Here is a 27,189-nt window from a genome sequence, read left to right as displayed (position 1 = left end):
TTTGCCAAACACAATACCTGGCATAGAGTAGGCACTCAGTAAATGAAGGTTGAACAGAAGAAACACTGAGACCTACATGCTGATCCCCTGACCAACTGTTAGTGTGATTTCTTGTAAATCACTTTCTCTCCATGTTTCATATTTGTTAGCTGAAAACTGAGCTGAAACGATCTTACCTCTGAACACAGTCAGGGCTGCCTAGGATTGCAGCAGTGGAGCAACGCAGAATACACCTCATCCATGTGGCTTGGGCCATGACACACTCCTTAGCTTCAAACCCTGCTGGGACTCCACGTCATCTGCCAAGTTGTCTGAGTTTCCCTCCCTGATCAACTCCCTCATTTTCCAAGCCCTTTTTAAATTTTTTGCTTTTTCCACATATGATAGTTCACATCTATCTGAGAGATAGGCCTTGTCTCTTCTTTCACAGATTAAAGTAAAGGAATTTCCACAGTTTTGACGCATCACACCTACAGACTTAATTATGTCTTCAATTTTCCTGCCTCCTGTCCCAAAAGATTTATTTCTTTTTTGGAGGGCTGGTGATTCTCTCCACCTGAGCTCTGGATTTCAATCCACCTGCCTTCCTAAGTACCTTGTTCCTTCAGTTGTATTCCTGCTCTACTGATTCCTTCCCAGCATCGTTTAAATATACTTGATCATTCATTTCTTACAAAAGCAAAGAAACCCTCCTGAAAGGGCACTCTGTCACCCAGCTGCTGTCATATCTCCCTTCTTTCACATCCAGGCTCCTGGAAAGACTAGTTGCACCCACTGTGTTCCCTGCTAATGCCCTTGCCATTTGCCTCGGCCTCCCAGCCTTCTGCTTGATCTGTTTTCACCAAGGTCCCCAGTGACTTCCTTGTAACTAAATCCTCATGCGTTTCTCACACTCTCACTGGCCCTGTTTGACACGACCATTCCTCCTTCACTGAGAAACCTGTTCTGCACGCTGGGGTTTCTTCCCATCTTTCTGGTTTCTCAGTCTCCTTGATGGGCCGCCCCTTTGTCTCCAACCCTCTTCTCTCTGATCCTGCCAAGCATTCCTCAGCTTCTCTTCTTGCTTCCTGTTGTTCCCATTGCTTTCAATGTGCCCTTGGCTCTGGGTTGAAATCCATACTTCTCAGCTGTTACAGATGATCTGCCTTTGGGACGCCTCTGACATCATCTTGTGTCACACTTCCCGTTTGCCGCCATGCTGTGGCCTTGGAGTTCTTCTTTCACTCCTTCCTATTCCTGCTCCCTTGCTCCTGATCTGCACGCATGCCCTCCTCGCTGTCACTGAGAGAGGCCTCCGCAGCCACTTAGTTTAAAGTGGCCTCTCCATTGCTGTCTGTCGCCTCACCCTACTTCAAGTCTCCGTATAGCATTTCCTATTTACTTTTTTTACTTGATAACTTTCTTTCTTCTCCCGCTTCCGTTACAATTAAACTTTACAAGCATATTATTCAGGGCTAGCCTATAGTAAGCGCTCAGTACATATGTGTTGATTCAGTCAATGATGATTCTCAAATCTGTATTTGACCTCAATTCACACTTCGGATTTCTTAATCTATATATCCAAGTGCCCGCTGGTCATCTCTTCACAGATGTCCAATGGCATTGACAGACTGCACTGCTCACTTCTCTATCTTTTTTTCTCTCCTTCTCTGTGAAGCCTTCTGCCTCTTCTGTGTTCCCTGTCTTGGTGAGTAGTACCACCAGCCAGGCACCCAGGCTTCATCCTTGACTCCTCCACATCCCTCACTACCCATCTGTTTGGCCCCCAAATCTCTCTTAAACCACTGCTGATCCACTCCCCCATTTTCCAAGCCATTTTAAAATTTCTTTACTTTTTCCAAATATGGAAAGAACCATCTGCGTCTCTCCATAGCTACTGCCCTTATCATAGCCCACACTCGTTTTTCCCCTCCATGACTCTGGCAGCTTCCAGCCTCCTCTCTTATGTAACCAGAGCAATCTTCAGAAAACAGATATCCCTTGACCACCACCTGGTCAAAGCCTGTTCAGAATGTTCATTATTAAAGGGTAAGCTTCTTAACATGCCATAAAAGCACCTTGTAATCTGGTTCCTGGCTGTATCTCCAGTATTATTTTTCAGCAGTATTCCCCTTGAACTCTTAACGTTATTATCACGGTGAACTGCTGTATTCCCTGAAGAAGGCTTGTTCCCTGTAACCTTGGGGAATTTGCAGATACTTTTCTGGATGCCTGGAACACAGGTCACACTACCTACCTTCCATCTGTGCTGCTTTGCCTGGCTAGATGCTGCTTACACCCAGATCTGCTTAGGTAGGTGAGCCTGCCTTCAGGAAGTCATCTCGGACCTTTTAGGGTGGATGGATGCTTCTGTCATTCATCCAAGATCACCCAGTGCCTACCTCAGTTCTCTTCTTACTGTATCTTTGCCTCCTAGGAGCCTTGTTTAACCCTTATTTCCTGTAAATGCTTGCCATGTACATGAATGAGAAAGAAGTTGACTTGTCTAAGGCCATATATCTGATTAGAGACAGCCAAGCTGAGCTGGGGTTTCAGGCTTCCTGCTGTCACCAGAGGTTTCTTGTATTACTGAAATATAGTATTGATTTTTTTATTATTATTTTTACTAAAGAGCGGCAGGTTTGACGTCTGTCTCCTATCCCACGATATAACCACTGTTTTTAGCCTAATTATTTGAGCTATTCCAGTTTGCATTTGGCTGGTTCTTCCCATGAAAGCTGTCTGCTGGATTGCGATTGTATTTATTTTGTCTGATTTTCTCATATGTAGTCACATTTGCCATATTAAAAAAAAAATAGAAAAAACCTTTATGCTCACAGCATTGGTGAGGATTCCTTCTTCTCTTTGATTTTAAAATAATTCCTTACCGGATAGCAGAAGGATGGGACAAACATTGACGCTGCTTTGGAAAGATAAAAGCAAGAGAGCTGAAGCAGAGTCTTTCTCTAATGACAAGCTTCAGAATGACAGTTCAACCTATTAAGGTCAAATGACCTTTTGCCGAGCGTCTGAGTTTTCTAAATGAGCCTCAGCATTGCTTTCTGGTTAATTTTTATAACTTTTTTAATAGGACACATTAGCACTGTTATAAACCTTGTTAATTAAGCAATAATCTCAAATGCTGCCTCGCAGAGGGAGACATTCCCGGCAACTGCAGGTGATTAATATCTAGAGTCTAACGAAAGCCTTTTAATCAACCTGAGGAGCCCTTCGTTCAGTGCTGTTACCCGCAGGAAATGAGAATGATTGAAATTCTGTGGGGGCTCCTCCGAAGCCTTTCTCCTTCTACCTCTTCTCTGACTAATGCTAGGGGCCGTCAGGGCCACTATACCGTCTCCTGCCTTCCCCTCCTGTCTTCTTTGCCTCTTGACCTGCCATTATTACCTTGCAGACAATTAGAGACTCCAAGCTGGGGGAAGTCTTCTTAGATTCTCTAGTTTGACATGCTACTTTTGTAGATAGTGAAACTGAGACCCAGAGAAGTCCCCTCTAGAGGTCACACAGCATCTAGGGTTTGAATCAGATTTGAATATCTCAAATTCTAAGCAGTTCTCATCACAGGCTGTCTCCCTCACTTGGTTCAGGTTCCTACAAAGTCACTGCGTGTGTTTGTTTTCTCCTGGCCCAGAGGTGGAGAGGGAATGCCTTAGTGTCCCAGTGTGTGTGGGGAGACAATGTGGTTACAGCTTTATTAGATTGTGACTAGTGCTTTGACAGGAAAACCCAGATAGGTGTGGGAGCAGAGTTATAGGCAGAGTGGAGTCTCCCAATGCAATCTGATACTAGGTTTCAAGATGGCTGAATCTGGAAGAATGAGTAGAACTTAGGCAGGTGAAGGGTAAGGACTTAAGCAGAGATGAGCAAAGTCACTGATAGGTGGAATAGGTTGGAAAAGACGGGAATTGATGATGACTAATATAGCAGAGATGGAACTGGAGAGACGGGGCCTCCTACCTTCCTGCCTCTCAGTCCTTATGGAAAGGCCAAGACAAGATGAAGTGAGGATTAGCCAGGCTTGGAAGTAGTCAGGAAGTGACTGGTAGAGGTCAATTAAAAGCTTTTAAAAAGCTTCTTTGTGCAAAACCCTTCTCGGTGGAAACAAAAGGGTGCCTCGGAGAAAGAACGCTTATAGCAGGTGTGCCTACAGCACAGATGGCAACAGGAGGCAGACTGGCTGGCTGCGTGTCCAGGGAAGGGCCCAGTGTGTGGGGAGGCAGCAGTGGATTCTGCCCCATCCCTGTTGCCTTTCTCCAGGCCTCAGGCTTCTCAGATGTTAGTGGAGGGGTTAGCACAGGTTAGTCCTAACGATCCCTTCTAGTGCTGACATTCTGCATCTGAGACAATCACCTGTTCTGAGCTGGCTTGGTATTGACGAGATTGTATTGGTCTCCATAGCAATTCCTCAAGATTGGATTGTCATTCCTGCTTAGCTGAGAAAACTCAGGCTCATAGAAGTTAAGGGTTTTGCCCATTATTACACACTCCCGTGGCAACTTCACCACCCGCACCCTAGTCCTCTTCTCTCCAGAATATTTGTATTCCCTCAGATTTCTCTGGAAAAGCATTTATTCAATCATTTAACATATTTTTACTTAATCTTGCCCCTGTACCAAACACTGTGTTAGGCCCTAGGAATCAATAGGTATAAATACATGAAATAATCAAAACAACCCCATTCAGGGGTGGTATTCCTTACAACTCGAAAAAGGCAACATGTTTATCCCACATGCCTCATGGCAGCATTAAAAAAAAAAAATACCCTGTAGTTTGTTATCCTTATTTATGAGGTGAGGAATCTAGGGCAAAGATTTGTACCAGGGCCCCAGGCTAGGCAGTCAGTTGAAATCAGGCTCCAGCCAGACCTTGTCTGGAGTTGGCTTTTTGCTTTATCACAGCAAATGGTAGAGCCTCAGTAAGAGAGTGGCAGTACTGAGCCTCATTAGTAATCGCAGCAGTGAGACACTACTTCACACCCACCAGGTTGTCAGAACCTTAATAATGTGACAATGTCAAGTGTTATTGAAATGGGGCCACCAGTACTACCTGCATACACTGTTGCTAGGAGTGCCAGCAAACCCACTTTGGAAAACAGTTTACCAGGCATTACTAATAAAGTTGAATAGGCAAACATCTTAACATTCAGCAAGTCCACGCCTAGGCTGATACTGGAGAATTTCTCGCATGTGTTCCCCAGAGCCGTATGCCAGGGTGTTTTTAATTGCAAAACCAAGAATCCATGGACAATAAAATGGATAAACAAATTGTGATAGAGCCATACAATAGAACACTACTCATCAGTGAAAATGAATGACCTGCAACTATATTCCTCATGAGTACATCTCAAAACTGCAACATTTGAGTGGTTAAAAAAAAAAAAAAAAAAAAAAAAGCAAGTCAGGATGATATATAGAGTAGGTGCATTTATAAAAAGATTGAAAATGGAAAATAAACTATATGTTACTTAAGGATATATACATGTGTTAACACTAAAAGAAAAAAAAGCAAAAGTTCAGGAGTGGTTATCTGGTGGAGAGGAAAGAATTAGGGAGAGGCATCAGGTGTTTGGGAGGAACCAATAATATCCTGCTACACTGAGTGGTGGGCACATGGTGCTTTATCATTACTTTTGAAGTGTACATTTACACTGTATATCTTCTCTTTTCTAAGTACATTCTCTGATGCAAATTTAAAAATATAGCTATGCCAGATATGTGAATTGGTATTTGCGAAGTACATTGAGAGGCACATTTTCTTTTACTCTACCTGAAAGATTTTTACTCGAATTCACCATTAATCCTTGGCCTTGTTTCTTCTCCCTGTCTAGAGTGTTTATATGACAGAATAGCACAAGAAACTGTGGATGAAACTGAAATTGCACAGAGACTCTCCAAAGTCAACAAGTACATCTGTGAAAAAATCATGGATATCAATAAATCCTGTAAAAATGAAGAACGAAGGGAAGCAAAATACAATTTGCAATAAACTTTGGATTTTTCATAAAGCTTTCGTGTTTTCCTTGTGTGGCGTGTAATTTGCGAGCGACAGTGCCGTCCAAATCAGACCCCACCATGCACGGTGGTGTGTGGGCAGGGATCCAGTCGGGTTCTGGGGTCAGCGGCTTATTGAGTGTGGACACTCCAAAGAAGACAGATGGCTTTGCTGAGACTCAGGAGCAGCCTGGCACCAGTGTCCTTCTGGGAATGGGGAAAACACTCTTCTTGGAGGGGGATAAGGTATCTCTGAGTTGCCTGTCACTTGACTGGGATTTGAATGGATATTTTCACCATCCAAGGACTTCTCTGTTCCTCTATTTTGTTCTATAATAAAGTTTCATTAATTCTTGGTGTAGACAATCTTTATCCTCATTTATTTAGCATATTGCATACACAGTGGAGGTGACCAGTGTGTGGTACAGCCTGGCATGTAGACAGTTTTTATCCTTATTTATTTATTTAATATATTGCGTGTACACTGGAGGTGACCAGTGAGTTGGGCAGCCTGGCATGCCCTTCCTTTCAGGGGAGGAACATTTGGCTGAAGGAGAAAAAATTCCTAAGAGATGTGGTTGCTGTCTACAGATCTGAAGGGCTGTCTCAAACGCAAATTACTTTGACTTCAAAGGCCAGCTCTTAGACCAATCACCTTTCTCACTCAAGGTGATCTGAGATTCAGCTTCCCTAATAATTTGAATCAGTCTTTGTAAAGGAGTGATAATGTTAGATGAGTATAGGGTTACATTCAGGAAGTAGGGGCAATGTTACCTGCTGTCAGTTCTTTCATCCTATCTTGTTTCTCAAATGTTCTTTCAAGTTACATAATTTCTATCTCATTCTTTATCAGTTATGAGTCTCTAAGGTGCCTGGCACACATTCTGGCAAACCACGTTAGGACTCCCTGTTGATTTGCACTTTGCTTTCTCTAATGCCTGTGAATTATACATGGCATGTTAGAAAGGGTGAGGACTTTGGGCCAGTGTGTCTAGATTCCAAGCCTGACTCCCGTGCCTGCTTTGGGCTTAACCTGTTCTCTCTTGAGTTTCCATTTTCTATTTCACAAAAAGGAGATACTAGCTACCTTTCGGAGGTGCTGCAAGGATTAGAGATAACCTAAGTGTTCAATAATTAAGTGTTCAATAAATGTTGGCAACTGTTATTATCTTCATTTCTGATTATTGGCTGTTAGTCATTGGTTAGAAAACTGGCCTCTGGTTTCGCTAATTGTTCATCCGTTAATTGGTAGTCTGTAACCAAAAGCTCAGGGTCACTGGAGTAAGTAGGAGAGGTGGGTGCTATTTTGAGAACTTTTATTTTAATTGACTTTTATTTTAGTTAACTTATTCTCAGAGTTCTTATCCATATAAAGAGGAAAATAATGCCTGCCTCATAGGCCATGTGGATAACTTAATACTATGAATAGTAACAATATGTGTCAAGACTTTTCTAAGTGTTTAACATAGTGTTTCACTCATTGCACGAGGTAAGTAAAGTTCGTAACAGTAGATAGATGTTCAATAAGTATTTGGTAAGACATATCCATTTCAGGACATGGGGAAGCTCAGGCATGAGTTGTGTGGAATGCATGAGAGGCTGGAAAAAAAGTTTGCATCATTGTTGAGCTCATCCCCTTTTGGGCTCTGCATTTTTTCTTAAAGACAAATAAAATGTGGTACCTGCTTTGCAAGTGCTTTTAGGTTAGTGGGGGAGATAGTTGTGGAAATAACTACAGTGAAAATGGTCTGATATAGTTGAAAGTGTTTTGTGTAATGTTTGATGCATATTCAGGAGATCAGGGCACTTAAAGATTGTGGGTTCTGGGTTTAAATCCTGTCTCCGCCACTTCCAGGCAGGTCACTTGACCTCTGGGCCTTGTTTCTTCTAGGAAGGAGAGAATGACCCCTAATTTAGGTTGTTGTGGAGAGCAATCTAGATATCTGGAAAAAGGGCTCTAAATCACAAAGACCCTTGGAGAAGTTTGTTAGTATCCTTAACATAGAAGGCAGAATGAAAACAGAAGTAGGTGCAACAAGGAATCGCGCTTCTAAGAGCCAATTCTGATGTAATGAGGAGGTTTCACACACTAGACTGAGATGGTTTGGCCTCTGTTATGTACCAGGTGCCCTGTTATTGTAATACGAGGGCTACACCAGCATTCTTAAACCCATACAAATGAAGTAATGGGCTTGGGCTTGAAAGAGGTTAAATAATTTCTTTCTCAAGATTCTGGAGCTGTCAGCAGTGGAGTTGGATCAGAATTCAGTTCTGTGAAAAACCTGCCCTTTTACCTCTTTACTGAGATATGAGTGGAAAATTATGATCTAGGCTGAGAATCTAGTCACATAATCTCAGTATATGTTTAGGGCAAACCCAACCTAAGTGTTAGCAATGGAAATCAGTCTTACTAATTTAGGCCATTTGGAGGGACTGGGAATGATAGTACTGCTTATAAAGATTCACAGTTTTATTACATTCAAATGCATATACAAAACCCAAATTGATTGTGTTTGGTAGAGTGTTTCCCAAACTTGCCCAATCTTAAGAATTGACAGGGGTGCTTAAAACGCAGATTTCCTATGCTTTGGCTTGGAGAGCCTGATTCGGTAGGTCTGGGATAAGTTCGGGAACATGTATTTTAACACAGATGTCACTATTGAAAAGTACCAGTTAAAGTCATTGGAAGACCTTCATTAAAACGAAGGAATAAGAGTGTTCCCTATATTTAAAAAAAAAAGGAGGGGAGCAAACAAACTGAGGGTCTTTCAAATGTGCCTGAGGATATTCAAAATTGAGAATAAATTTCTTAAGTAACTGAGATTCTGACCTAACAGCTATTTATAATTCCTCTTCATGGCTACCAAATGCTGTTCAGCTGGACACAATGCAGAGGGTGACTTTCTGTCTAGGCTGAAATGATTTTTCCCTCACTTGTACTCTTAGATTCTTTGGATTCCTGTGCCAGGCCAGTGAGTTGTATAGAAGACTGTCAATACTGAATTGGCAGGACCTGAATCAGTGAGGTTTGGGCACTGTCTTCAGAAGCCCTGGCAAGAAGTTTTCTGATACCAGATGAAGCCAAAAGAGGGGACTTGGCTTTATTTCCTTGCTGAGGAAAGTATACTGGTGACTTTTAGGTGCTTGTATGCTTCCTGTAGGCATTTCTAACTTGCAATTTTTTTGTAATTATAGAGAAAAACTATAGAAATTATTGACAAAAATAGGAAATATTCTCCAAACTGCACTACTGACAGCATGCTAATGTATCTTATGTAGTCTTTTTTCAAGGGTGAAAATACGTATTTTCCATGCCTATGATGATAGCACACAATGAGGTTTGTATCCTGCCCTTTGCATTTCACATGTTTCACCATTGCTCCATAAAATTCATAACTATCAGTTCTGACATCCGTAAAGTGGACCGACATAAAGCTGCAATTGAGTAACCACCTGGTCAGCTTCCCAAGCCCTAACCCACAGATCTGGAATTTGTGAAGGACCTGGCTGCACACTTTTCATCATGCACAGGGATAAAGCGAGCTAATTAGGAGGCAGATGCATGCAAGTTTAGTTCCCAATTCTAGCACTTACCACTTTACTTGAGGCAAGTTACTTGTATTTCTTAACACCAGCTTCTTCATCTGCAAAATGAAGGAAATAAGGTCTAGTTATGGGGTGATTAGGCATAATGAGAATGTTATTAATGTGCCCCAGCAAGAGAGGGGCTAAATAGCCATCAGTGTTCATGTTGGGATTCCTCACCTCCCTTCTCTTCCTGCACCTGTTAATTCCCCACTGGAGTGTGCTCTCCTAACCTGCAGACCCGGTATGCAGTGACCTTGGCTTTCATACCCACTTTTGGCTCTCTGGACATCTTCTGCTTATCCCATGGTTCTCAGTGCATGGGGGATTTCCCCTGTGCATGCTGACCAGCTCACTCCTCGGCTTCCTGCTCCCCTCTCCTACCTCAGCCCCTCCTCACTGCCACACAAGTGGCCCATTTACACTACCTTTGATTTTTAGACTCTACAAATTAAATGCAGATGAAGATTTTTCTGTTTCACAGTGTTTTTTCTTTGTATTTTCCCTTGTTTTCTGAGAGTGGCTGTACCTGGGTCAAAAGGAATGACTTTCTTGAATTTCATCACTCTTGATACATATAATGAGTGTGACAGCTTTTTAAATTATTTTGCCAACTTAAGAGGTGAAAAATACCACTTTGTTACATTTTCTTTGATTATAGCCAAGACTACATATCACTCCAGGGTTTGGCTACTTCTGTATAGAAAAAGAAAACTTCTTTAAAACCTTTAATCAGTTCCAGCAGAATCCATTTCATTTTCTGTGTTTAGTTTTCTCATGGACCAATGTGTTTACCTCAGGCATATAATTTTTGCTTATATATCTGCAAATAGACAAACCAATAGATATTTTCACTTCTTTTGAAGAGATTGATCTCTTTCTGCCAGGCAGCTTCATAGGCTCATGAATCTAAGGATCAAAGATGAACTTTGAGGTTCTCCACCCAAATCTCCTCCCCGTTGTAAGCAAATGCCTTTCTAGACCATGCTCGACACCTGCAAGCACAAGGAATTGATGTCCCTACCCAAGAGTCCATCCAGTTCTTGCCAGCAGTAAAATATTCTTCCTTTGAGCTAAAAATCGACATTCCTGAGACTTCCAAAGCCATTCAAATTCTTCCCTTTCAAGCCACACAAAATGTTTCCACTCATAGCCCTTTGTAGAGTTGAAGGTGGCTGTCATTTCTCCTTACCAACTAATAAATAGCTCCAATTCTGCTTCACTGTTTCTCGAGTGCAGAAGGCTACATGGGAAGAATGGGGAGCCTGGATTTAGACAGCCGTGTGTTCAAATCCTGTTTCTTCCACTTGAACAAATTCTTAACCTCTTTTAGCTTCAGTTTTCTCATTTTAACAACGGGAATAGTAATATCTATCTCACAGGATTGTGTTAAGAGTTAAGTAAGATAATGTGAGTAAAATATTCTAGGCATCTCTTAGTTCCCTAATCCTGAGAGCTCTGACCATCCTGGTTGCTCTTTTATGGATGTCCCCCTGTAGATGAGACTCAGGACTGGACCTGGTGCTCCAGGAAGAGTCTGACCAGCAAGATGTCACTTCTTATTCTTGGACTTGGAATTAGCATCTTTAGCAATAGAATTGTCTCATACTGAGCCAGTAAGGCTCAGTTAGGTAATATTGAGAGTATGTGGTGGGGGAAATGTTACCAGTGCCCTATTCTCTCTTTTTGGCTAACATGATAATTGTTCCTTTATTTACTGTATGATGGGGAAACAGTATCAATTTTGGAGCCAGAGAGACTGACACTGGATTGAAACCCTGCCTTCACTATTTATAAGATTAGAGGAAATTGGACAAGTTTCTTAAAGTCTCCCAGCCCCAGTCACCCTGCTCATTAGGGAGTTGTTGGGTCATCATACTGACCTGCCACTGTGCCACACCTACAGTCCCCACGGGACCCCAGTTCCAGCCTGCAGTACATATGAAACCTTTTTGTTCTTTCTTTCCCTCTTCTTTTTTATCCTAACAGCTCTTTAGTCATCCCCACCCTTTAACTGTGTAAACTTTTCAAGTATATTTCTTAAATGAAATACAGGACTTTGCATTCATCCCCGTTCCATTTCATCTTACTGGTTTTAGCCCAACATTTCAGCTGGTCAAGATCTTATTTACAGGTTGTGTTTAAAATACAAAAGAAAATTTGAAGAAACCCAAAGCCTAAAAAGAAAACCCAGCCATTATTCCAAGAGTCAAGCCTAACTGCACCTTAATTTCGGAGAGTCCTTTCCTTCTATCTGTCCATGGGCAGCACCTCTTTGCTCGTGGTGGCTGCTGTCAGCCAGCCCCCTGTGCCACATTTGCACCCTGCCTTGTTCATTGCCATTGTATGGCAAAAGTTTCTTCCTCTGTTGCCTGACCTTCATAGCTGTCATCTTAATACCCTGTGAACATTGGGTCATGATTAACTTCTCTCTTCATTGTATGTTTTGTTGCCTTTAGTTACTTCCTCTTACAGCTAATGCTACCATGATCATTCATGATTGTTTTCTTATATTGGTTTATTTATTAAATTCCCAGAAGTGAGCTAATAGGTTAAAGGGCAAGAACATTTGTATAGTCCTTTTCATGTATCGTTAGTGCTTTCCAAAGAGTTAAGCCATATCTCAAGCAGTATAGACATGTCTGTGCCATTTTCCCACAACTTCACCAGCACTTGGAATTTTTAAAGGTCGGCAAAGTAGTTTTCTATCCAGATGTACATTTTCAGCTGATTCCTCTTTGCATTACTTAGGCATACATTTGTGTATCTGAGTGATCCTTTTTGAGTTTTATTCTATTATATATCATTCCTCCAAGTTTTATCATATATAAATATGATCTTTCATATCTTTACAAAGTTATTGATAATAATGTTTAGTTCTATAAAGAAAAGAGCCATGTGATCCTCCACTAGAAACCCATCTTCTTCTCACTAACTAGCATTTTCTGAGCTGGATTATTCCAGTAGCTAGGACTCCTCCACCTCATTGTGGTCAGGGAAGTGCTCTGCGGTGCGACATTTGAGCTGATGCCTGAACGATGTGAATAACTATGAGATCATCTGTCTTTCCATCCATCCCTCCATCCATTTATCTTGGCGTGCTGAATTTCTAGGTTGTGGCCAGCACCCTGTCAGGCATTGCTGATCCGATGAGACCAGAGAGTCGTGCCTCCAATGTGGCTCCAAACCCTCTCCCATTTCCATCATACCAAAATGTGCTCTTTCAGCCACATCTGATCTAGTACCCAAAGATTTTTTTACATTTCTATTTCATTATCTAACGGAGGAGAGAGATTCAGTATTCTAGCTTCACCACCATTTGCATCTGGAAGTTCCCCCATGAGTCATTATGGAATTTTTCCAGTCTTTCAACAAATATTGACAGCCTGTTGGGTGTCAGTCACTGGTCTGAATGCTTGAGATGTATCTGTGAAGAAAAACAGATCCTGGGTGTGTTGCTTCATACGTCTAGTTCCAGCATTTTGGGAGGCTGAGGGGTTGGATCACTTGAGCTCAGGAGTTCAAGACAAGCCTGGGCAACATGTCAAAACCCTGTCGCTACAAAAAGTACAAAAATTTAGCCAGGTATGGTGGTGTGTGCTTGTAGTCCCAGCCACTTGGGGGACTGAAGTGGGAAGATCACTTGAGCCCGGGAAGCAAAGGTTGCAGTGAACCAAGATTGCACCACTGCACTTCAGCCTGAGTGAGACCCTGTCTTAAGAAAAAAATAAAACGGAAAACAAAGATCCTCCCTCATGGAACTCCCAATCTAGTGAGGGCAGAATGGAATGGGGAGGAAGAAAATAAACATCATACATAAGAAAACTGTCGTAGAAGGTGATAAGTGCTATGAAAAGAAGGAAAAAGTGGAGCAGGGTGAGGTGGACTGCAAGTGTGCAGAGGGAGGGGTGCAGTTGGATTATTAATGGGGTGCCCAGCGTAGGCTTCCTCGGGAAGGTGAGATGTGAGCAAAGACCCAAAGGAGGTAGAAGCATCAGCACGGGGTAGGAGCCCAGCCCAGGACCCCTGCACGCGAACTGGAGGTCTGCACACAGCATGGGAGGTGTGGGGCATTACATATGCCTCATCTACTTGGCCCCTCAGTTTTACTCCAAGATTTTGTGGGGGGAGTGGAAGGAAAAAGGAAGGGTTAACTTTCATTTGTATTTTAAAGCATTTTATCTAACAACAAACAAGGCTAGGTTATAGCATATAGAAGAAGCATTTTTCATGAAAATGAAAAAGGAGACTTCAAAAAATTTGACACTCAAAGGAGGTGTGTTATTGCTCCTGCCTATATCCTTCCCCCAACCCTGAGTCCCTGAAGAGGACCCTCCTAGGGTCCTCTGGGGAAAAGTCTACCGAGTCCTGACTATGGACAGACTGTGGGCTCTGAGTCAAGCTTTCCTAGGTTTGAATCTAGGCCCCATCTCTTTCTAGGTGAATCACACTCTTCCCTGAGCCTCCTTTTCCTCATCAGAAAAATAAGAATAGTAATTATCGCCCTGCATTACTGTTGAGGAAACAAGGTGAAGCGTACTATTATAGAAAGCTCCTGCACAAATGCCAGCCCTGAGGAGGTGCTCTGCTACAGGCACCCTGACTCCATGCCAAACTGCCTTCCTTCCATGAGCCCATCCTTTCATCAGACAGGATGATATCTGGGAAATCGACCCTGGGCAGACTAACTCTGCAACCTTGGGCAAGTGATGCCATTCCCTTAGCCTGGGTTTCCCTCTTCTGCAGTAGAGTTTCAGTGATGCTTCATCGGAGTATTTGCTCTGAGGATTCATGAAATACCTAGAAACAGGTGTGTGACCTAGCCCGAGAAAGGTCCTGACCAGATCCATGTTCTGCTGCTGGTATAGTACCTGAGGTCCCTGGTAGGGTACACCTGTCCTCTCCCCAACAGGGGCAGTCTCAACACTGCACCTTAAAATTTAAAGAACTGGCTTTATCTAATGAGGCATTATCTGCTCTGTAGAGTACTGGTGCTCACTCTGTCTCCTCCAACTGAACTGCTAACCTGTGTCTTAACCCAGGGGTTTCTGAAAACACAGCGAAAGGGGTGCTTCCACCATGGTTGGCTTAGGTCCAACCAACCAGGTGCTCAGTAAATACCTACTGAATGAATGAATGGCTATATTACTATCGTGTTGACTAATAATATAAAAGACTTTCACACCTATTATCTCATGAGGAATCATGTGATCAAAATCTGGTCAATAATCTGATTTATTGACCAGTACCTATACTGAATTGACAGTTTTCTCTCTCTGTTCCTCTTTCGTGAATCATATGATTCCTCATAGCAATTCTATTGTAAGTCTTTATTTTGAAGATAAGAAAACTTAAGGCTTGAGTGAGGGGTAATGTGAATTCTCTAAGGAACATGGTCTTGGGTGAAACCAGTCCCCCAAGTTAAAATTTGTTGCCTTTTTCTCCATAACCCTGGTTCTAAAAGTTTAGCCTGCATCAGAATCACCTGGATGACTTGTTAAAACACAAATGGCAGGTCCCACCCCAGAACGTCTGACTGAGCAAGTACAGTGCGAGGCTCACGAATTTACATTTTTAATAAGTTCCCAGGTGATGCTGATGCTGCTGGTCTGGGACCCACATTTTGAGAAACACTGTTCTAACCAATGCTACTTTTCTGTATTGTAATCAAGACAAGTGGCATGTAATTACATCTTGATGAATTCGAACAAATGGACTGTGACTAGCAGAAGCTGAGGGTGTGTGGACAGAAAGTGGGACAGGGTACCTGAGCCTCGAAGCCAACCTTGAAGCCAAACGCTGTATGACTTTGAAGGTGAATCCTACCCCTTTGGGACTCACTTTCCCATGAGTAAAATGGGATGGCCATTCTGGTTTTGTTTGCCTCAAGGGCAGTGGTAGGTTGAGTGAGATCATGGAGAGGATCTATTTCAAGTAAACTTTAAAATCCCAGGAATCAATAGGATGACCCATTCCTATTTCAGTCATTTCTGTGCTCCTTTCCAGGTATCCAGGACACGATAGAGAAAAAAGGGGAACCCAGACCTTCAATCCCTTCCTATTCACTAACGCCCACCCCACCCCCACCACAAATAAACAAACAATAACCAGATGTATTGATCAACACTTATGCTGAGTCATCAGTTTTCTCTCTGTGCCTTTGTCAGTTTTCTCATTCTATCTGAATCATTTCTCTCTGTTCTTCTTATGTGAATTATCTGAATAATTCACAAACTGTATCATAATTCCATTCGCCATCCACTTTAGCCTCTTGGTTTCTGTTTTGTTCTCTGCTGCATTCCCAGAACCTGGTATATAGTGCACTCATTAAAAAGTTATTGAATGAATAAATGACAAAAGTCAAAGACTTATTAGGAGACTGCGGCCTAGTCCAGTGAAGGACCCTACAAATGGAGGGAGAGCAGTGAAGCAGAGGCAAACTCTGGGGTCACAACAGCTCAGTCCCAGTGCTGGGAAGACAGCTCTGTCCCTGGTGAGGTCAGCCAGCCCAGGCCTTGGGCCCTGCCTGCAGTCAGACCACAGGGTTTCCTTATCTGGACAGTGCTGATATGGGAAGGTAATAAATATCCATGGCCTGGGTCACACCCACACTGATTGTTCTGTGAGAAGAATCTGGGCCAGGGTCCCTCCTCATTCCTGGAATGGGCACCTACAATTTACCCAGAAATCCTTAGTGAGCCCATATTGCCAACAGTCACATTGGACCCCATCAGCCTTGTTGCAGCAGCCATCGGAGAATCCACACAGAGAACAGATGCCAAGGTAGCTTTCCCTGCATCACTGTCCTTGGTTCCCTGCCACTGACTCCTCAGCATTTCTCATTCACGGCCACCTGCAGCTATGGCCAGCACTCAGCAGAAATGAGGTTTCCATGTTAAGATCATTTCTGGAGACACTAGGGTCTCAATTGCAGTGCTCACGGAGGCCATGGGGATCTCTTACACTACACCCCAACGCCAGCTCACAAAATCCTGACCCTATTCCCACCTCTGGGAAAAGAGTGACTCGATTTAAACGATTTTCTGGAATCAGCCATGTGCCAGCCTAGTTATAACGGCCTTGCACCATCCACACTGTCCTGCCCCTGCAGGGCACCCTCAAGCTTTACAAGCGTTATGCTTCTCCCTGGCTCCTCTGCCTCTCCACCTGCAGCTGCTTGGCCCTGCTCAGTCTGGGGCTGTAACTCATTCTTGTCCCTCTTTTAGGTTATTAACCACTGGAGAAAAAAAACCACCTATCGTCTCTGGGCTTGACGGCTCAGATCAAATATCATTTCCTCTAAGAGCCTGTTACCTTCTATTCCTAAAGGACTCCCTCCCTTCTCTAGTTTTCAAAAAAAAAAGGACAAACTAGTTTTCCTCAATCCTTCATTCCCAACCCCTGTGCCTTAACACTCAGAGGATTGTACTGTAATATTTATTTAGCTTCCTCTTCCCCACAAGGCTGTCAGTGAACTGCAGGCAGGACTGTGTTAATTCATCTCTATACATGTCTGTGCTAGGTGCAAGACATACAGTTACAGGTGATCTTTTAAAATTAACTAATATTTGTTTATCATTTATTATATGGTAGCACTGTTCACTCTTTAATTCTCACGCAATCCTCTAAAGCAAGTACTATTACCATCTGCATTTCACAAATGAGGAAACTGACTTAATGAGGTTAAGTAATTTGCCCAAGATGGCACAGCTGTGATCTGGAGGAGGCAGAATTGGCATCTAAGCCTGTGTGACTCCAATGTCTGGCATCTTAATGACCATGCTAGATGCTACCTAAGGTCTCTCAACATTGTCATAAGCTGTTTTTTCCATCTGCTCCATGACCAACTTCTACTCCTCCTTCTAGGAGATCTTTTGTGCCCCATCTCCTGCCTGGGTTGGGACCCCTCCCCCTGCTCTGTGACACCTCTTGTGACCTCTGGCAGAATCATTGTATGCTGTATCATACATTGTATGTGTCATCATCATTCTCCCTGGACTGAGCCCTTTCAGAGATCACCCTGTGCTGATCTCTGAGTCCCCAGGCCCAGTGCAGAGCCAGGACGGATGACATAGAGCTCTCCTTAGAAGCCGGGTCCCTAGTGACGATATGCTATGAGAAATAAACATCAAAAAGTTACTTCTGCCTAGAGGTATAAGGCCTTGAGGGACCAAGGAGCCCTTCATGAGGGGGTCATGAGGCCTTCTTCTCCTGTTCTCATGGGCTGAAGTTCGATAGGCCATCATGGAATCAAGAAAGAAGGAAAGGATTTGGCCATAGTTAAGTTTAAGAACTCTGACCTCTCGCCATCAGAATATGGCTACGAGCTTCTCCGAGTACCAGCTCTGTGGCCTCAAGCAAGTTACTTATTTGGTTTGGGACTCAGTTTCCTCTTCCATAAAATGGAAGGCTTCAGGTTTCTGTGAGCAGTTAGTCAATATCTAAAATGCACTTATAACTATACCTAGCCCACAGTAAGCACTATGTAAATATTTATTATTATTCGAGCAATGGGAAGAGTGTTTCAAGATGTGAAGGTGAAGCTAGTATTGGGAGACGAGGCTGGAGAGGTGGGTAGAGGTCTGATCACGGAGGGCCTTGGTTCCAGGCTGAGCTGCTAGACTCTGAAGACTATGGACACACTGAAGGGTGGGGCCTTGTGCCTTAGAAAGACCATGCTGGCGTCAGTGTGGCGAGTGGTTTCGTGGGAGAGGGAGGAAATGAGAAGGCTGTTGGGGAAATAACTCAGGTGAGAGATGATGAGGCGCAGATGCCCACCCGCCTTCCTCCTTAAGTGCTGGTACAGCCAGGTGGGAACCTGACTGTGAGCACCACAATGCAATGGTGCAGATGGGAAGTGCCTAGGGCAGCCATGTCTAGAGCAGCATCTCCTTCATGCAGCTCCTGGACCCTGGAGCCACTCAGCCCACGGAGGTGTGTCAGACACAGCATGCACTCTATGTCCAGAGGGGAGATCAAACATGTTTGGGGGAAGGGGGTGCATTTCAGGGAGGGACATGTCTCTGTCAGGTCTTTCCTGAGCCGCCTCCTTGACGCTGTGGAAACAGCATGGGATGTGGAGTAATAGACTATGGGTTTCAGGAGTATGATCTTGGCTAAGTCGCACAGCCTCCTGAGTCCTGAGGTTTATCAGCAACAAGGAGCTGATTTATTACCTTCAGTACAAGAATCACAGTGTCAGCACTTAAGGCTGTTGCTAAAGTGCTCATCCCGTGACAGGTATGCAGTCGGAGCTCACTAACAGGCACTGCCTGGGAGCAATAGAAGCAGGGAGCACGAGCGCTTAGTTAGGAGTGTCACACTTCACCTGTGAGAGCTTTTGGGCTGGTTACTTCCTTCCTCTGAGCCTCAGTTATAGAGGCTCAATTATAATGTGTGTGTAAAGGTCCCTGTTCCACAAACTCCACGAGTGATGTGCCCTGACAGTATCTCATGATCTGGGGCAGGGTTAGGAAACCTCAGAGCCAGGTGGGGAGGTAGATGTTTACAGACTTCCTTCTTCCCCTCCCCCACCTCTCCCTTCCATCAGGGAGCAGATTCCAGCCTCTGATACATTCTTTTCCAAAGCTAGTGGGAAGCACCTGTCCCTGGGTACAAAGACTGACAGCCAGTACTGAGAGGCTGCCATTGCTGGTGGAAGAAAAGAATCTGGAGTTATTTTTTCCAGTGGGTCTTTAAATTGTTTTCATTTTGCTGATTTGTGCACTTTTCTGAGCTAAGGAGCTTTGGGAGGTGTTTATAGGCTATTTAAGCAGAAAGCCTCGTTGGCTCCAATCTCTTGGAGAGGAAAGGATTTAACACTGTGTAGCCCAGCCTGTTGCTGCCCTCCACAGGACCCAGGAGGGCAGGTGGAGGCTTTGCAGGGTGGGGCTGCCCTTCAGAGAGCCCAGTCCAGTGCCAAGTAGACCCTGCTGGGATTTCCAGTGTTGACCAATCAAAAGCACAGATGAAATAGAACTGTGGCCAGATTTGGAGGTAAGTTTCACTCTCCTAGGTTTTTAATTATGTTTATAAGGTACCTTGTTTTATTTCTTTCTCTTTTTCTTTCACTCTCTCATTCTTTTTGAGTGAGAAGGGTGGCCAACAGGAACAGGCCGATGCTTTCCCCACACCCTTTCCCCAGCACAGAATCAGGAAATTATTCAATTAGCCTTTTTGAACTCCTGTCTGTCAGAAGCTATAGCAAATAATTCATGCATTTAATCATAACAAGAGTATTTGGGAGTTGGCATTATAGTCTATATTTCTCCTGATGAAGATACCATAGCCCAGAGAGGTTGATTACTTGCTCAGTGTCACAGAGCTAAAAAGGGAGAGGGTCAAGATTCAAATGCAAGTCCTTCTGAGACCAATGCTTCCATGCCTCTAGTAATCAGCAATGACTGAGAGCCAGCTGGGTGCTTGGCCCTGTGCTGTATGACAAACAGAAGTGTTTCTCTTTCCCTGGTTGGATTCTGGACATTTCAAGATTCACCTTGAATGCTCCTTCCCTTGTAAAGCAAAGTGGGATGGTAGTAAAAGCGGAAAAGTGGAATCAGATGCCCACCAACAGGATAGTTACCTGAATGCATACACACACACACACACACACAAACACACACACTGACTTTCGTTACAGAGTGAAATGTCATAGCAAAAAAATAAATAAATAAAATGAACTAGTAGTGTACATATCCACATAAATAAATCTGAAAATCATAATGTAAAAAAGCAAGTGGCAGAGTGAAACAGAGTCTGTGATGATGTATGTAAGATTTAAAATGTGCAAAACCTATTATGGATTGTTTAAAGACATGCATGCACAGATCATTAACACTCAGGCAGGAAGGACACATGCCAGCTTTGGGATAGTCCTTATCAGATGTGGCGTGGGGAAGTGTGCAAAAGAGGCTTCAGTAATGTTTCAGTTGTTTCAGACAAATAAACTGAAAAGAGACCAGAAGAAAAAAGACAAAAAGCAAAAAGGTTCTGATTTATTCTGCCTGGGAGGGTACAGGTGTGTGGGGTTTGTGGCACTACACTGCTCTGTCTGCACCTACTCTTCTGTATAGCTGAAATACAGATTGGCCTGAAGCTGAAAGTCAGAAGAAGGCCACTGTTCACTCCTCCCTCACAGGCTCTTGAGAGGATTAAATCAGGGATCAGTGGGAGGCACTTTTTGAATTGTAAAATATCATAGGAATGTACATTGGTGCTACGCACTTCTGTGCCCCTTCTTCCCTTTCTTCCTGACTAGACTGTGACTTTTTCTTGAAGGCAGGGACAGTTCCAAATTCATCCCTTGACCCCAGCCCAAGCTCAGGAAATGCCAGCCCTGGGCCAGAACCCCAGAGCTAGCAAGAGTTACTATCAGTACCTTTGCCCACCCCTCCCACCGACCTGGGACTGACCCACTGCCTTGATCCTGAGGACTGTTTGAATTAAGGAGAAACAGCTTATCCCAGGTTCCCACCCCTTGTGGAGACTTAAAATTGATTGCTCAGGTACTTACAAAGGCCAAGAAGAAGCCTATTCCTTTGGCCCCATGGGCACGATGAATGATGTAATAAGAATTCATCCCTCCCAGTCTCTTCCCTGTGGCTCGTAGGCAAACCACACTCTTAAGCTGGGTGGATGGGGGCAGGGGCAAATGAAGTGTAAGTCACCTAACTGGTCAGTAAACTCCCTGAACTGAGCCCCCACAAAGCCTCAACTTGATCTTTCTTTGGCTCTCTGATACAGTTGTCCTCATTCCCATTGTGAACATGTGGATGCTGAGGCTAGTGGGGTAATAATGGGCAGAGCCAGGATTCCAATCCAAGTCTGCTGGATTCCCAGACTTCATGGACTAGGAAGTCAGAGAATGCCCCCTCCTCACCCACAAGAAACCATGTGTGGTGACACGACGCATTTCCCTCCTCATAATCCAGTCAGTGGAGGGACTGAAGTAGGATAACCACGTTTCAGAGCCAGCCGGAGTGGCTGCCACTCCAAGCTTCCTTTGTATTTTAAATATGTAGTCTCTAATTAGAGTTTGCTTTAATTGCAAGATTTCCATATGCCCCGTGACTGCTGTGCACTCTATCTGGGAATAAACATGTCCATCAAGTAAGAAGCAAATCATGGCTGTTGCCTTGGCCCTGTTATCCCGCTGGCTTGCTCCACTGCAGTTCCTCAAGGGATGTAGCTCAACCTTCCCCTGTGAAAGTGCTCTGGGGCCCACATTTAATCAAAAGCATACCTGCCTCTAGGAAAAAGAGTAGAGGCACAACTCGAAAGTGATTAAATTTAATAACCAAAAGACCAGAAAAGTCTGCTTTGCAATGCGTAATTTCACCGGATATTTATTTATTTCATCATGTGGCCACACTCTATATGCTATATTTATTTAAAATGCCATTTATTTTAACAGCAGCAATAAAGGAAACACACATCTTTTTTTTCCCTCCCCACTGTGTTAAAGGCATTTGTGGTTATTAAATTACTCTTGAGTAGAGGAGTGCCTATCTCCAAATTGACTCTGAAGTATTTTAATAAAATGATCTCAAGTGTTTATTCACTCAGCAAATACTCACCTGAAGCCATTGTGGGCCAGGTGCTGCACTAGCACCAGGATAATGAGGAAGAGCAGAGAAAGTCCCTCCCTCTTGCCTCCCAGGAGCTCATGGGCACTTGGCAGGGGGAAGTCACAAATGCGTCCCAAGGCATAGCACAGGGCCTGGCACCCAGGGACTAGCCAAGCAGGTTTTATTCAATAAATGAGTGAATGAATGCATGAAGGGATGGGTGTTACAGGGCTGGGATTGAAGCCATGTGGGGCACTCAGGGACATCAAGAAGGACTGGATGGTTCTCCTTGAGTGTCCCAGGGGAGGCCAACTACTGAGCTGATTCTCAGATGAGAGCTGGGCCCGAGGAGGGGTATGGGGTGGTAATACAGGCAGAGGGAGCCGTTATGAGGCAAGGTCTGTGGTCATCATGTCCTCTCCCTGCAGCAATCCTCAGGCTGCCCCCACTTCCTTCAGTTCTTTGTTCACGTGTTCCTCTTCAGAAAGGCTGTCCTTGTCCACATTGCCTGAACCGGCGCCCACCCCACCTCATGGTACTCCCTCGTCCTTTTCCTCTGCTTTATTTGCTTTATTTGCCTCTCATCATGGTGTGTTTACTTGAATATTGTCTCATCCCATCTTCAGCTAAACTATGAGTTTCCTAAGAGCAATGCCTAAAAAGTGTCTAGCATATCACAGGGGCTGAAAAGGTGAATCGATGGATGAGTGACAGAAAAATCTGTGTCCCTTCAGCAATACAAGAGCTTCAGTGTAGGATCTGGAGCAGGTGTCCCCAAACTACGGCCCGTGGGCTGCATGCGGCCCCCTGAGGCCATTTATCCAGCCCCCCACCGTACTTCAGGAAGGGGCACCCCTTTCATCGGTGGTCAGTGAGAGGAGCACAGTATGTGGCGGCCCTCCAATAGTCTGAGGGACAGTGAACTGGCCCCCTGTGTAAAAATCCTGGGGACGCCTGGTCTGGAGCATGGGGTCCAAGCAGGGCCTGCTGGAGACAAGGCTGCCCGGGTGATCAGGGTCAGAGCCTGCTGGGACATGCAGGCCTCACAGGCTGGCTAGGGTACTGGACTCCACTTTGAGGTGGCAACAGGGAGTCATTGAAGAGTGTTGAGCCAGGAAGCAACATGGTCAGATTGGTGTTTCAGAAGGACCACTCCAGTGGAATCATAGTTGATGATTGGGAAGGGGTGAGGCTGGAGTTAGGAAGAACAGAAAGGAGGGGCTTAACTGTCCTGGCAAGGAATGTGGAAGGCTGGAGCAAAGGCAGGGGCCATGAGAATGAAGGGGTTGGTGGGGCAGGTGAAAGTAGAATTCTACATTTGGGGCAAAACCAGCATGGTTTGCTGATTAGAGGTAGAAGGTAAGAAGAGGAAGACCCAGTGATGATTCCCCAGTTTCTGGCTTGGTTCAGTGGGTGGACAGTGATATCACTGGCTGGGAGGGGACTGGAGACTTGTCATCCCTGGGGGGCACTGTGGAGGGGCCATGGAGAATACTTGTTCTGATAGGAATCCTTGTTCTGATAGAATTTCTTGGCTAAACATGAGTTACTTTGTTTGAAAACAACATCCAAATGTAGGTCTCATGTTTAGGGCCCCCACTGAGCCCAATAAATGCAGTTGGCAGGATTGTCTCTCAAAGTAAGAGAGGTGATGGCCTTTCAAGTGAGGGCCTCCCAGGGTCTGTCGGTCTCTACTGATTCTCATGCCAACACATCCGGCTTTCAACCTTCGTTCCCTAAAGATCATGCTATAGTAATGGGATGCATGCTATAGTAATGGGATGAGCGAAAGATTTAAATTCAGAATAAATACACATGAGTTGTACTTCCATTATGAACAAGCCCTGGGTAAGGGCATTTGGTCTCCTTAAGCTCAGTTTCCTCAGCTGTAAAATGGGAAGAATGAAGATATCTATTGCTCAGTGTCATGTAGCAGATCCAGTTGTTGAAGGGATGTAAGCAAACTCAGTAAACTGAGAAGGACTATTCAGCTGAAAGATTCCAGGAAACATCCCAGATGAGAGGGAAAAGCAGGCAGGCCCTGGCACTAAGACTAAGTGCCACTGGCCGAGCAGAGGAGGCTGCAGCTCTGCACCTAGCCTCTGCCTTGGGGACCTCCTCAGAGCCTTGAAATTGGTCAGGCTGCTGTTGATGTTCTGGCTTCCTCAAATGTCCACATGATCCAGGCTCTGCAGACCCTTCCAGGGAGGGCTGAGTGCCCATACCCAGAGCACTCCCGGGGCTCATTCTCTGGAAAACTCTGCCCTCATAGAACTCTCCATATCCTTCATCTTGTGACCCCACTGGGCCCAGCCCCTCCTCTCCAGTGCCAGAGCTGCCCTGTGCTCCCCACTGCTGGTCCAGCACCCCACGCCCAACCTTTGCCACCACTAATGAACTTCCCCACAACCTCAGCTGCTTTACACAACGTTGCTGCATAGTCCTCCTGACTGAACCTGGCTGTCCCCTAAGAATGGCTCTCCTTTCTCCCACCTTCCCCTTCTCTCTCGATTCTAGTCCTGCTCCGGGTCACTTTGTAGTCCAGGAACCATCTTTCCAGGAACTCCGTAAATCCAGGTTGATCACTGTGTGCCTTCTCTGAGTTGCCATCAATCAGGACACTGCTCACTGTGCTGAATGTTCTTTGTTTCCCTGTCTGTCTCACCTACTGAACCAGAAATGCTCAAGAGCAGGGACTTTTGTCTTGCTCACTGTGAGTCTCGTGCCTAGCACAGAGCCCAGCATTGTGTGGCCATCAGTTGATGGTACCAATCATCCCTGTCTAGTAGATGCTCAGCTGCCGTCTCTTCAGAGTAAAGGGACTCTGCAACGCTGAGAGTGGCAAGCAGTTCTTAGACGGGGCCTGGGACACAGGCAGCACTGACTTCCCCTTCAGGGTTTCCCCAGGTGGCTGCCATCTCCCTCATGGCTGCTGTCTTGGTGTTTCTCATGTGCACTCCTGTTTTAACCCCATTCACGGGGGCCACAGTCATGTAATTGGATTGAGCAGACACTGACAAGGTCAATTTGACAATTTCATTAATCTTTTATTAAACACGAGCCCCGAGCTCCAGCCAGGCTCATCTGTGTGCCATCCCCAGAACGTGCCTGGCATATTCCCATCTCACGTGCCTTCTCCATGCTAGGCGTGACCAACTGGTGATGCCAACAGCTACCGGATGCTTGCTGGGTGCTTCCTGGGTGCTAAGCCTGCAGTTGAGAAAGCTTCTTAACCCCTCAGACCACACCATGAGGGTAAGGAGCTGACATATATATCAAGTACAGAGAAGAGCATCTGGCCTGCGTTTAGTGCCCTATGTTATTATTATCACCATTATTATTATTACTTTTACTTACAGCAACCTTGAGAGGTAAAGGCCTCATTTTGCTAAGGAGGAAACTGAATGCCAGAGAGGGAAAATGATGTGCTTAGGGTTCTACCCATAGGGACAAAGAGCAGCAAACAGTGGGATGAGCAGGTTAGAAAAGGGCCAGGTCCTGATGAACCAGCCTCCCTCCTCCCAGGGTGGTGCTGAGGATTGGAGGGAAGGATGGATGAGTGTGACCAGCACAGCGTCTGGCCCACAGTACCTCTCAACACAGGTCTGTGGAACAGAAGAAGGAAGGGATATATGTGGAAAGCCCAGGCATGCTAAAACTTACTTGAGAATCTCAGGAAAGGGAATGCGCCCCTTCCTGGGAGAGAATGGGGAGCCTTGAGTTGGATTGGAGCTTTTAGGATTCAGAGAGAAATGAGGAGGCAGAAGAGCAAAGAAGAGGAGGGAGTAGCACAGATAGGGCCAGAGTGAGTGTGACGGTGAGAAGGGAGGTGGTTCAGGAAAAGGAGGCTGGAGAACAAGACGGGGGCCACCTGCTCAGGAGCCTTGGGGAGCTGTGGAAAGGTTTTTAGCAAGGAGAATGTAGTCCAGTTTGCATTTTAGAAAGTTCATTCTGGCTTCAGTGTGGAGGATTGGAACAGGGGGAAGCAATAAGATTGTTAGGGTGCTCCTTCTGGGGTCCAGGCAAGAGGTAATAAGGAATCTTAGAGAAAGTATGGGGAAAGGGAGGGGAGGGAGGGAGTGATGGGGGTGACAGGAATGGAGGGGCAAGGGTACAGCTTGCTTTAGAGAGGGTTCCATACTCGACCCAGGCAGGCAGCACTGTGCGGACCCAGCCCCTGCAGTGAGCAGCAGTTGTTGGGATAATCCCATCCATGTGCTCTCTGGGCCTGTTAATTAGTGGGGACAGACAGAATGTCAAATGAGACTTTCTTGACACAGCCGTGCCTGGTGCTTGTCTCCCCGATTGTACGCAGGCAAGTCACATTTAACAGCAAAGGTTAATGGCTTCCCTGGTAAGACAAGGGAAACTGGGACCCAAAACTCACCCAGATGGGAGCTGACAGGCGCACCCCACAAGCAGGAGAGGCCATCAGAGCACTTGGCCAGTTGGCAGCAGCATCCCTCAAGGCCCAAACTAGTTTCACCTCCAATATACAGCATTTCCCAGTGTCTCTGAACCTCAGGCTCTCCTCCTTTGCTGATCCCTGCTCCTCCATGGCCCCCCAAGAATGCAGCCCAGCATTTTTGTCCTCCAATCAATAGACTCTGTGGATGCTGGCTATGGGCCAGGCTGGAGCTAAACCCCGGGACCTGGAGGCGGATCACCTGTGGTCAGGCCCTGGAGGACCTCCAGTCCGGGGTGAGCAGTAAGGGCAGACAGACAGACAAGGACGCACAGTGCGAGGAGTGGACCGTGTCCCAAAGAGGAGAGACGGAGACCTCCAGTCTGGGGTGAGCAGTAAGGGCAGACAGACAGACAAGGACGCACAGTGCGAGGAGTGGACCGTGTCCCAAAGAGGAGAGACGGAGAAATCTGTGTGAGAGGTTCATCCTTCCCAGGGGAGGTAATGTCTGAGCTGGATCTTAACGGATGTGCAGAAGGTCCACAGGTAGGCTGGTGGGATGGCAAACTCCAGCTGTCTTTAAATCTGTGATGGGGTGGGGAGAATCCAGTCTTACTCATTTTTGGATCTTCCCAGTGCAGGGCCT

General features: G+C 45.2%; 1 protein-coding gene across 9 annotated transcripts in view; it reads left to right on the top strand.

Moving 5' to 3' along the window:
- Positions 1–27,189, top strand: part of LOC101050152 (AGBL carboxypeptidase 4) — a 1,418,805-nt gene that overhangs the window by 1,176,604 nt on the left and 215,012 nt on the right. For 2 of the 9 annotated variants that reach the window (XM_003921580.4, XM_074380791.1), the window contains one exon: positions 5,825–6,001. The exons of the other annotated variants lie outside the window; for them this stretch is intronic. In XM_003921580.4, coding sequence (XP_003921629.1) covers positions 5,825–5,982 — 158 coding nt within the window. In that variant the 3' untranslated portion in view covers positions 5,983–6,001. Of the gene's footprint in view, positions 1–5,824; positions 6,002–27,189 lie in introns of those variants that run through there. 9 annotated transcript variants of the gene reach the window in all.

The sequence above is a fragment of the Saimiri boliviensis genome, chromosome 11 (assembly GCF_048565385.1).
Source record: "Saimiri boliviensis isolate mSaiBol1 chromosome 11, mSaiBol1.pri, whole genome shotgun sequence".
NCBI classification, from domain to species: Eukaryota; Metazoa; Chordata; class Mammalia; order Primates; family Cebidae; genus Saimiri; species Saimiri boliviensis.
The sequence above is the reverse complement of the archived record's forward strand: the minus strand, read 5'-3'. Positions and strand labels throughout refer to the sequence as shown.